Source organism: Podarcis filfolensis (genome assembly GCF_964270895.1).
Source record: "Podarcis filfolensis genome assembly, chromosome: 5".
Lineage (NCBI taxonomy): Eukaryota > Metazoa > Chordata > Lepidosauria > Squamata > Lacertidae > Podarcis > Podarcis filfolensis.
In genome coordinates, this window is record NC_139608.1 from 61,998,899 (window position 1) to 62,011,222 (window position 12,324).

The 12,324-nt window shown below is 38.1% G+C and overlaps 1 protein-coding gene across 16 annotated transcripts in view; it reads right to left on the minus strand.

The window, feature by feature from the left end:
• Window positions 1-12,324, minus strand: part of CPEB3 (cytoplasmic polyadenylation element binding protein 3) — a 73,936-nt gene that overhangs the window by 4,784 nt on the left and 56,828 nt on the right. For all 16 annotated transcript variants that reach the window (XM_083616164.1, XM_083616161.1, XM_083616172.1 and 13 more), the window contains 3 exons: window positions 4,631-4,749; window positions 1,977-2,091; window positions 1,118-1,299 (listed from right to left, as the gene is read on the minus strand). In XM_083616164.1, coding sequence (XP_083472290.1) covers window positions 1,118-1,299; window positions 1,977-2,091; window positions 4,631-4,749 — 416 coding nt within the window. The remainder of the gene's footprint in view (window positions 1-1,117; window positions 1,300-1,976; window positions 2,092-4,630; window positions 4,750-12,324) is intronic.

Sequence of the window (12,324 nt, forward strand, 5' to 3'; positions counted from 1 at the left end):
TTTTTCTTTTCATAACATTAGATGCTATTGCCAAAATAAGTCTTTAATGATTCAGTGTCAAGGTAATTATATTCTGAGCTCAGCATTTGAGCCAAAGCGACAGCATGACTCAGGATTAACACTGATGGTTCCAGTCATGCAAGAATTAATGGCTTTATAGATTAAGCCCTATCAGATTTATCACACTTAAAAATTATAAATCTGTAAGGATATGAGTCAGCCAAAGTTAAGCATACTTATATCTCACTGGTTTCAATGGAACATGCTTACATACTTCTCATTAAAATCTATGTGGGGTTTTTTCCCCTAAGTAAAGTCTAGAGAGTTTGCTCTCTCCTGGGTGGGGTGGCAGCGCCATTTGGATATTCAATCAGAGCTTTAAAAATATATAATCTTTGGATTTTTTTCACATTCCCTATTTTATTTCTTAAAAAATACATTTCTATGTAAATAAGGTCAAGCCTGAAGAAAAATACGTGTGCCATTTTCACAACAATTTTTTGTTAAAATCATACCAACAACAGCAGTTTTAGCTGTGGGATGAATTAAGACTATGAAGGAAATCAATTTCAAAGGAAAGGGTATTGTTGCTTTGACCTCACATATTTTTGAATATCTGCTATTCTTCCACCTTCCCACATTTAACCACAGTACTTTTGGCCAACTTCTGTCTAGTGTATTTTCCAGCCCAAGTGTTATATCCAAAAGTATATTACAGAAAAAAGTAACAAGGAAATTGTACTATGTCTTCACTTATGAAGACAATATTGATTTTGCACACTGTTATTGAAACCCATTTGAGATTGGAAAGAATTTACATTTTAAAATCTAGCAAACACTAAATTTTGGCCATTAAAACAGTGATCAATCACAAACTCATGGGAGGGCTCGTAGCACTGCTGGGGAGGTCATGCATTACATAAAGAAGGTTCCTTGGTATCTCCAGTTAAAAGATCTCCTCAAGTAGGACTTGAAAAGGCCACAGCCCAGGATTCTTGAGAGCAAATTTTAGTCGGGGGAGACAGTGGTGGATAAGATGGGCAAATGATTTGAGCCCACTAAAGATGCCTGCACAAATTGTCAGCCGTGTCAATCAGTCATGTGGCATTTTGCTTACCCGTTTATCAATGTCATTGTGTTGGAGCTGGACAAAGCGAGCACTTATAGCAGCAATATAGCTCTGCTGATTGGAGAAAGCCACTCTACCAGCACCTTTTGGGTATTTCAGCTCTGGGTCCGTATCAATGCCAGCATAGCAGACTCCTCCATACAAACGATCCATAATCATTGCTAGTTCAACTGTAAAAGAATATTAAACTATAAAAGACCTATACATTCATTCAACTTCCAGTAGCTAATTTGTGACTTCTTGTTGTTTAGTTTTTTAGTCGTGCCCAGCTCTTGGTGACCCCATGGACCAGAGCACGCCAGGCACTCCTGTTTTCCACTGCCTCCTACAAATTTGTGACTAGTCTACATATATAAAAAACCAAAATTCTTGATAGTTATAGCCCCAAGTAATCTAAAACAGTAAATGGAAATGATTGACCGTGTAAAAGACAAAAATCCTAAAAAAGAAAACAAAGCCAAATGCAACAGAAAACAAACTTCATAAACCAAGACAAACGGAATACCAGAAATGTAAACAAGTTCTTACCAGTTACCTATCTATGACAGTCAACTGATTACACTTTTAAAATGAATTGTTTTATATTTCACTGTTTAAAATGCAGAGCAGTCAGTATCTCAACGCAAGTGGTTTTTCAAGAAACATTTAATGAAGATAGTTCTTTAGACTGACATAATACTGTATAATATGTAGTTTGTTCTTTAATCTTGCTGCTTAAGGGGGGAAAAACACATCGAAGTCCTTGCCAATTTGAAATATAATGAAAAGCTCTAGAGACTATTACTGCATTATTCGTTAAACATTTCGTTGGTCATGGTTTTGGTAACCATTAAACATATTCACTCACCAGCTCTGAGGGGTCGTGGGACTCCTCCAACAAAAATAGTTTTTCTGGGGTCTAAAGGTTGAGAGCCATCCATTACAAAGTCACTGTCACTTAAGTTCCAAGGTCGAATTTGCACCTGAAAAAGCCAAAAGATTAGCTTCATTTTAAACTTCTATTTTGAAAGCAACAAAAGTCAAGGGACAACTTTAATCCTTTCCCATTTCTAATAGTTAGCAGTATAACCAAAGTTAATTCCATATAAATACAAATCAATGAAGATGGGATGTTCTAGAATTTATCAGAACAGATATGCTGCACTGAAGCACCATCATAAAAGCATCAACTTCTGCAGCTATGCAAAAAGAATGCAGGCAGCAGGCTTGCCCCTAACCAGTGCTGTATCTCCTTGGTGCTCACTACCACCTTTGTCTATCAAACTGGCCTGTTAATTTTGCAGGTACAAAGTAAGCTAGAAAACCTCCATTAGGATTCCCAAATACATCATCTAGATTTCAAATATGTTCAGATATTCCCAAACACTGGTTGTCTTACATGTGACAGCTAAACTGACCAAAAATAAAATAAAAAGCATGGTATCCAGTCAACTCTTGGGTTCCATCCAGGCATAGCAAATCATGCTAATTTGACTTGCCAGCGAAAAACGTTGTGTAAACTTAAAATCAGGGTGTTCATCACTGAATGGAACATTGTTAGGGGTTAGTAAACTGGTGAGCAGCACATACAGAGCTTCTTGCAGAGATAAAATGCAGTATAAGAACAAGATATGTATATGTTATTTTAACAATGTTGCCGAAGAAAATATTTGCTTCGTACATAAAAATCTAATCTGCTCACTCATATCTCTTATAAACTTAATAAAAGGAAATCATTTCATGCAAAAAGTCTAAGTTGTATTTCTTCCATAATGAGTATAAATTCAGTTAAATGCCACATACACAGTCTCTGAATTTAATATTAATTATGGTAATTTACTATTTTATTTACTGCCTCTAGAAATAAGGTTGAGCAATATTTTTTCACATAAATCTACAGCATTTCCTCCTATTTGCTTCTTTTAATACACAATCACACAGTAGAATACAGGCCAAGATTCATTTAATAAGCATTTCATACATTCTGAAAACAGAAGAAAAGGTGGTTGGTAGTGAACTTAATTCCTTTGCTTAGGCTAAGAGGATTGCCCAAACCGAAAGCATTTACGCTGTCCATTTAAGAAGCCAGATGGCTGAATTTGGGACAAAGTCTTTGAATGTTTTGAACCAAGCAATCAACAAAAAAGTCATTTTCATAAGCCTTACAAAGCCATGTGAACTTGGAGAAGGTGTTTATAATATCTGAATTTGTCACATCTATGCATTTTTTATCGAGTCAGAATTTTAAAATATTCTAATACCTGTTTGGTTTGTTTTAAAATTCTCTGCTGAGAGCACCCTCATCACCACACCTTCATTCATGCCAAAGCCAAGTTCCCCTGAAGACCTTCTTTCTACTCATACAATCCTTACCCCATTTTAAAAGGAGGGAAATAGGGCGAGTTAGTTTCTCCTCAGAATCAAACATTGATCCCTAGTTCGTATTTTACTTCTCCCATTTAGCCACAGTGATGGGGTTGCTCCACATCAGTTCGTGAATAGCGGCAAATACACCTGAGAGAATTTTGGAATAATTCCCAATTTGCATACTAGGTAATTAACGTCGATCTGGTTCAGACACAGTTTTGCATTATACAAATGAGACTCAGGCTTATGTACACCTTTCACTTCTTTTTTCAATTAACCCTGGTTCATCATTAGGTCCAAACCTAAAACTGAACTATAATTTTGCAAAACAAATCAAGATCATAAGTAGTTTTATTTGAACTATGGTTTAGGCAAACAAGACAAGTCAGTTTGTCTAGGTTCAGATACAAATAACCATGGCTTTTTAAAAATGGAAGCAAAAGTCTCACTGTGATCATACTTATGGGGGTGGTGGCAGGAGCACACACAAACCAAAAGCCTGTTCACTAATGTTAGACTATATATTAAGACTGAATGATGCTATTAAGAAGAAAAATCAGCTCATGTGTTTTACCTATACACTGCCTTACACCATGACATATCATTCACTTGTGATATTTTACTTCAATGCAGTACTGCTAGACTGCCTTCAACTGTACAGAATTCAGTACTGTTATGTCTGCAGCAATGGAACTTAAGCAAAATAAGGTTAATCGTTATTTGCAAGCTGAAACATCCCATACACAAACTGACTCACAACCCAGTCAAAAGAGCCATATACTCTTGTACATAATTTCTTTTACATTGGAGTATCTACATTTCAAATGAAAGGAGCTAACCAGCACATGGAAAGGGATGCACATAAAGAGTACATTAACACGCGTGATAAAGCTGCTTTGTGTGCTCACTAGAGCTCCCATACATGGATCAGTTTGTTGGACCAGGGCATTAATCTATTGTACAATCTCAAAGGAAAGACTTTTGAATGCTAAATTGTTCTGACATTTACTGAAGTTTAACATGGTCAATATATGCTAAAGCAATATGCCAGTATAACAGTCAAAATAACAGGACAGAGACAGCCATTTTTGCACAATAGTAGTTGACTTTCAGCTATATATATATTTTAAAAAGGTAGTATGTTGGTTTACTTACTGGTTTGTCCTTGATAGTGGGACTTGATACACATAGATAAAGTTTCCCATCCTCTTCCAGACAGGCATCTATTAGAGCTTGCACAGAGCTTTCTTCCTGGAATAGCAGAAAGGCATAACCTTGGAAGAGAACAAAATTACAAAACAGGAATAGAGTCAGAAGATATAAATTATTGCGGGAAAGCAATACATTTAAATACACAAATATTAAAATTAAAACATGGCATGGATTCTGTATGACAGATGTATCGTGGACACAGTTGATTCAAGGCACAATGTTGTTGTGGAAACAAGGCATATACAAACATTCCAGACCCGAACAGGGTCAATTGTTTTGTTTACACCCGACCTCCTAAGGCATTATTTGCATGAAGGCTTAGGATGGGGTTTAATGATTGCTGTACTTGCATAAATTCACAAGCAAAAATGTTGTGTTGGGGCATAAGTAAAGTGGGCCTGATAACTGTAGAAAAAAATGGTGTGTGTGTGTGCATGTGTGTGTGTGTGTGTGCGCATGCGCGCGCACACACACACACACACACACAGCAGATGCCCCTGCTCATTTTACTGGCCATCACCCTTCCACCACCCCTCTTGCTCAACTGCCACAGGCCCCACGCACTCGCCCATGCTACTGCACCTCTCCTCCCGCTCAACCCACTCGCTGCAGCACAACCAGCTTACTTGCCCACTCTGCCCTCCACTCGTTTACTCTCCCCACCATCTGCGAGTCTCCAAGGCTTCCCTCACCCTGGAGCATGCACAGGTTGTCACCAGCATCACAATGGACTAGCATAAATACAGTACAATGGTACCTCGGGTTAAGTACTTAATTCGTTCCGGAGGTCCGTACTTAACCTGAAACTGTTCTTAACCTGAAGCACCACTTTAGCTAATGGGGCCTCCTGCTGCTGCCGTGCCGCCGGAGCACGATTTCTGTTCTCATCCTGAAGCAAAGTTCTTAACCTGAAGCACTATTTCTGGGGTAGCGGAGTCTGTAACCTGAAGTGTATGTAACCTGAAGTGTATGTAACCTGAGGTACCACTGTATAGATGTAGAGTGTGTGCGTGCAGGGTGTTGAACTGTTGCGCCTCACCACTTTACCTCCTCTGCAACAGCAGAAAAGTCAGTAGCAAGAAGGGCTGGCTTGGTGTTAAAGTAACTCTTAAGTTGTGTGCGCCAAAGCACTTGTATATGCAGCTGATTCAGCATTTTAGCACCCATACCCCTTGCAGTAAGTATTAAGAGTGACAGAAGACAGCAAGACACTTGCTGGTTTTCCTCCATTTGTATCTCACCATTAGATATGATCCTTTGCAAACGATGAAATAGAACAGTTCATACCACTTCATAGGTAGAGGATCAGGCTAAAAGACAGACCACTCTCCATATATAAACAATAATTCTATGCTAAGCGAACATCTGAAAAGCCCTTTTAAGTGTACCTATGAGATATCTTGGATCCATAGCTAAATATTAATATTTGAATTGACTCAAACAGATAAAGATAAATAAAAAATAAGGTGTTTTTCTACTGGGAAATGGTAGATTGAATTTGCAAATTCAGGAAATCTTTCTAAACTGTTAACAGCTTATCAGCAATAGAACATATCGCTTATAAAATTTGGTCTGTGCACAGGCACTGTTCAGAAATGTTTTACATAGAATTTCCTATTCAAGACAGCTACTGCATTTGATCAGAATGGGGAGAACACATTTAAACTCTATGACCATAGCTATTCAGCAAAAATACATTTAAATCGCAGACATTTGACACTTTGCAAAGTGTGTTAAAACTGTTTTTCAAGCTTTATAATGTCACTGCAGTGGGTTACTCCCAATTCCACTGCTGTAAAATGATATTTATTGAGATGACATATAGGCCCCTCTTTATGAAAAACATGAGAAAAACATTTAGTATTTTATCCAAGCCATACCCAGAGTAAACCCACGGAAATCAGTGCATCTAAGTTAGTCCACATTTTTCAATTGGTCTACTCCGAATATAACTTACTTGAATACAGCCCTTAAGAAATGTAGGCAACTTTTTAAAAAAATTAGTTACAATTAGCATAAATGGTCATTGCTCTAGAGTCAGGCATATTTTTTAACTTTATAATTGTATGCTTTGAACACTAATAAAATTGTACTTCAAAATCCAAGGATGAAATGAAAAGTCAAAGAAGCTGATTTAAGAATACGAACCCAGAGGTACTTAAAAAAAAATCTGCAGAGTTTCATTTAAAGCGTTGCTTTGCTGTGACTTGCTTTCCAAAAACATCAAAGGCATTAGCGCTAAAGAAATTGCAAAATAGAAGAGACTAATCTTACTTTAGCTACTGCAGAAGAGTGATATTGCATATTAGGCTATGAAGCTAGTTTCTTTAGGCAGTGGCAATGTACTGCAGTGCCAGCTGACTCATTCAACCAAGGAAATGGTGCATAAACATTTCAGATGAGGTAAAAAAAATAGTTTTACAGCTTGATTCCTATGTAGTGCCCTCCTGTCACAAAGCCACAGGAAAATTGCCACATAAAAGACATTATTCCTTATTGCTATTGGACTTCTTCGTATTAAAGCTTTAAACTAATTTATGCAGCAGCAGCATCTCTGCATCACAAATACAGAAGCACACTGTAAAGAATGAAAGTTGATCTATAAAAGGACGAATCAACACGGAGAGAGCATAATCATTGCTAGGGATAAAGAAAATCTATTTTGCCTTAACACTCCATTGAAAACATGCAAGAAATGTGTGTCAACTGATCCATTTTCAATGAGCTTTGAAGAGCTGCCCCCAACACAACCAGGGTCAGGATAAAAGAGTTTCCTGTCCAGGACTGGCAGGATTGCTGACAAGTGTGCACTGGGGGAAGGAGGGCTGGAGTCTGACTCAGGAGAAGTGGTCAATGACATGTGCAGTACTGCACAGGCCAGGAGGCAAGAGCTGGAAGCAGGGGACTTTTCAGAGCTGGAGGGTGGAGCACAGGATGTGTTGGAACAAGAGGAGGAAAAGGCAGGTCAGATAAGTGAAGGACTAGGTGCTTCCCCACCCTCTCCTGCACCACTGTCTCTCAGGAGGGGATTGAAAAGAGATTAGGAGAGGAAGCTTCCACGCAGCTGTAGCCTCTGTCATGCAGCCCATCAGAGAAGGTAGATAAACTGGTAGAGAGGGAGTGGTCTGCTGTTGTGACAGCTGCTCCATAGAGTGTGTAGGTATCCAGAGCTGTAGAAGCTGTAGAACAGGGGATTAACCTCTGATGCTCAGAAAAAGCCATTTACTACACCAGGAGACTGAGAAGTTGTCAGCTCCTGGGAACTCGGATGGGAGTCAGTGATTTAAGTGCCCAAAACCCAAATAAGAGCCCTAATGGGCGTAGGGTCTGCAAAAGCCTTCCTTTCTCTAATTATCTCTGAGACAGTTATAATTTATCACTGAGAGGGGTTTTCTATCTGGAATACCCTTCACATAGGGATGGCGAGACCGTTCTCGCATCCCTATCACCTGAACCAGTGCCTATCCACAACCTTACAAGTTGTGACGATTTGCTACACAGCAGGCGAAACCCAAATGGCAACAGCCAATCAGGGAAATTCCTGCCATGCCCCTGTCCCAACGACACATGACACACGATGATATAGCAAGGTCAATCACAAAATGCCCTAAAAGTAAGGAGAGATGGGCGGGTGTTCCGAATGCACGAGCCGAAAGAGGAAGCTCTGGGTCACGTACATGGGTATATATGGTCCCTTGATCCATTTAGACTGCGCCTCATTGGCCAGATTGAACCCAACATTGAGGGACCTACCAATCGGGTGTTGTGGCTGACCAATCTTACCCACCCACAACACAGGTGGTCAGTCTCCAGGTCTCACCGCAACGTGTGCCCTCTTTTAGGGAGGACACAATTTATAGTAAGGTTTTGCAACTCTAAATTAATTGTTTAGTGGTCATGGTTAGCATCATTATTTGGGAAAAAATATGAAGTTTCAATACAAAACTTATTTTAAGTCAGTGCTTTAACTTAGCCATTTTTCTTGTTGATTTAAATCATTAATTTGAGTTGCCTTGATTTAAATCCAGTGCTTTTTTCTGGGGGGGATGCAGGGGTACGCATACCCCTAAACATTTTGTGAATCTAAGTTCAGCCTCATTGAGGGGCAGTATTTCAATATGAGTAGGAAAATGAGAGTACCCCTAAACATTTTTTAAGGAAAAAAAACCTGCTTAAATCAGTGCACCCAGCATTACAAACAACTGTTATGGTTTGGCTATTCTTGGCAGGCCACTACATCTTTTTACGTAGAAATATCAATGCACACATATTCATATTACTGTTTTGATTACATTTTTCTCCTTAGCTTTATAAGGCAGCTCTTCTTTCAAAAAATCACATCAACTTTAAAGCATCAGACTAAACTGCTAGTACAGTCCATAACAATTTGCAACAAAATGTAGACTAGGGACATACTAAAAAGTTCAGGTGCTATATTCAATTTTAAAATGGTATTTGTCAAAGTCAAATGAGTCAAATGAATGAGCAAACAACAAGAAAGATTTCAATGAGGCAAGGATGAACTGCGTTACATTTAAGATAGTATGTAGTCTTTCATAGACAAGACAAGAAACAAACCTAAAGTACAATTTAGATTTGGCACTTGGTAGCAATAGGTGGAATAACTTCCAGGTAAGAAAATTACATTTCTATTTCTGTGAACGAAACACAAACAACCACTTCAGAAACCAGTTTAGTATTAACATAGTAAAATGAAGTTTTAGTTTTGTATTCTAAAAGTGTAAAGAGATGACAGATAGAGCTATCATCCTATGCATGCACACATACACACACATTGATATACATGAACATTCAGTATGAAGCTGAGGGGACAAATACAATCATCTACTTCATACGTAACTGAAGTTGAGTTGTGTGGTTTTAAAGATCATATAATATGCAAATTGAAGGATACAGCCTTCTTCAAAACTCATTTTACCAATTCTGCATTTTTTTAAACAAAAAATTAAAACTCTGAAGCTTTTTGTCATCCAATCTATTTATGATTTTTATTTAGACAGTGCCACTTGCATACCTGGCACATGAAGCAGGGAGAAAGGCGACAGCAGTAAAGAGGATTATGTTTCACAGCATGTGCATTTGAAGAGTTCAGCTGCAGGTTAGCCAGTGGGGAAACCCTGCAGCAATCACACTTATTGTGCCCATGCCTCTTAAGATAACATTAGGAAAGAGCTTTGGTTATCCTATTCCATGACTCTGCTTTCTTCTAACTGATCAATCCAAATCTTTACTAAAACATACCTGACCAAGGTCTTATTTTATCATGCACTTATGCAAGTTACTTTTATTGGCTGGTACCATTTTTGATGTTTTCTGTGCTTGCTATTTAATGTACCCAATTATATTTTCAAATGTATTTTTATGTGATGAAGCATAGTGGCTAAGAGATTGAATTCTGTATCAGGGCACCCCTGCTTCAAATCTTGCTTCTGCTGTAAACTTCCTAACTGGCCTGAGGTAAGCAACCCTCTCTCATCAAACTTCTCCCCATCTGCAATATGGGGGATAAGGACACTGATTTACCTTATATAACTGTTGTATATACGATTACAACAGAATAATGCATATAAAGCATTTTGAACACACTATAAGATGTTAAATAATACTATTAGGATTTTTACAGTATCTTCTATAGAGTCTCTTCTAGGAATAATTGTGAGAAACAAATTTTAAGTAATAGAACAGGCATTTCAAGGAAGCTTATGCACAAAATATTCAGAATTATTTCCATAACCACAAAATTCACTTTACTCAATTGTTTGCAACTAAATACTTTAATCTGAACAACTGCATCAACTAAGTTATACCTTTTATTAACTCTATAACCATATTTTTCTGTGTATGATGATGTTTTTTTGCTAAAAAAATAGTCAAAAATTGGGGGGGTGTCTTATACATGGGTGGTGAATGCACATGGATTCGAGTTTGAGTTTTGGTGTGGGCGGCCCAAGTTTGAGTTTGGTCTCTGGCCCAATTTCTTAATTTTGGGATTAAAAAAAGGGGGTCATCTTATATATGGGGACGCCTTATACACAGAAAAATACGGCACTTTGCCATTTGCCCTGGACATACTGTACTGTAATCCTTAGCAATATACAATACGCTCCAAGAATCTTCAAAACAACAAATGCTACTTCAGTTTCTCATAGAAGCAAAATCATGGATGGAACTAACACCCACATCACACGGTGCAGTGCCTCAGAATATGGAGAATGTAAAATGCTATGTGAAAGCCATTTTTTGAATGTCTCAGAGACCAGAAATAGCAATCTCTTGTTCAAATATAGGGACTCAGCTTTAATTCCGAGAAGTCAGCTGTGTGAAAACACTTATGTTCTTAGCACTCTAAGACTCTATTTATTAACATAGTATGAAGATGGTTGGCCTTTGCAATTACAGCTTTTTGATTTAATATTTAATCCACAGCATTACTGTTTAATAAGCAGCAGACTTAGCTTAGGATACAAACCATAAGAATACTTAAATGATTTGTGGTGATACTGTTTAAATAACAGTTTAAATTAACAGTAATTACATATACATTTGAGTGATGACTTTAAGGTATCATTTCCTAGTACCATAATTGGCTCAGGAGTAAAACATCTCAGAGTAACAGTGCTCAACAACAAGTTAGAGGTCTTTTGGTTAAATTAGTAGAATAGGAAGATATAGCATCTATGCAACTGCTTCCTAAGCATTGGATAGAGTAAAAAAGAAGGCAATCTGTAGGTAGTAGTGCCTGATGATTTTTCTGAGTGTTTGTGTAGAATAATAATAATGTACCTGAAAGATCACAAAGAAGAATGGGGTTGTGAGAAGTATCAATAAACTTTGTATTTCGGCAACATGCGACTTGACTGGTAAGTAAGGCTTAGAATTTGAATGACAGGAGAGCACTGGGGGATGATCTGGGGGTTTTGATTGTCTAGCTGGGTCAGATGTTATGTGGAAAAGAAAAGCAGAACTCATACGAGACACAAAACTCTGGTAAAATAAATTCAACTTGGAAGCAGGGTGGATCATCATCAAGCTACTTCGGTGAGAGGAAGGCAAGGTATTCAAAACAAACAAAGTGAAGCGGGATTCTTGACTAACACTGTCGCAGGGAGAGTTGGCCAGTATTTATTCAGGAATGTGACTTAAATTAACTCAGTCAAAAAGCAGGGTGGAGAAAAGGCAAAGAATGGGGGAAGGGGCTCCTTAGCTTTGGCACCTTTCAATCCCTGTGCCTCTTTAACACTAGCCAAGATGAGATTTCTTTTAGTGAAATCTTTGAGCTGTTTGTAGCTGTTGAATGCCTTGTTGGCAGCTTTTCACAACTTGGTAGTAGAGAAAGCAGCTGATTCAAAATGCATTACCTAAATCTGAAGACACCAAAGGAGTAGAGTTGTGCTTTTCAGTACAGGACCACTAACCCAAGGGAAAAGTTGTCAAATCTTTTGTATAGATTCTCTCTCCTTTACCTGACATCTCATGCAAAGCTTCAACAACCTTGGATGTGAATTCCTATAATAATAATAATTTAATAATAATTTATTATTTATACCCCGCCCATCTGGCTGGGTACTTAGAACCAAGAGGAGTGGTGATTCTGCTGATGTACACAGCAGACTTCC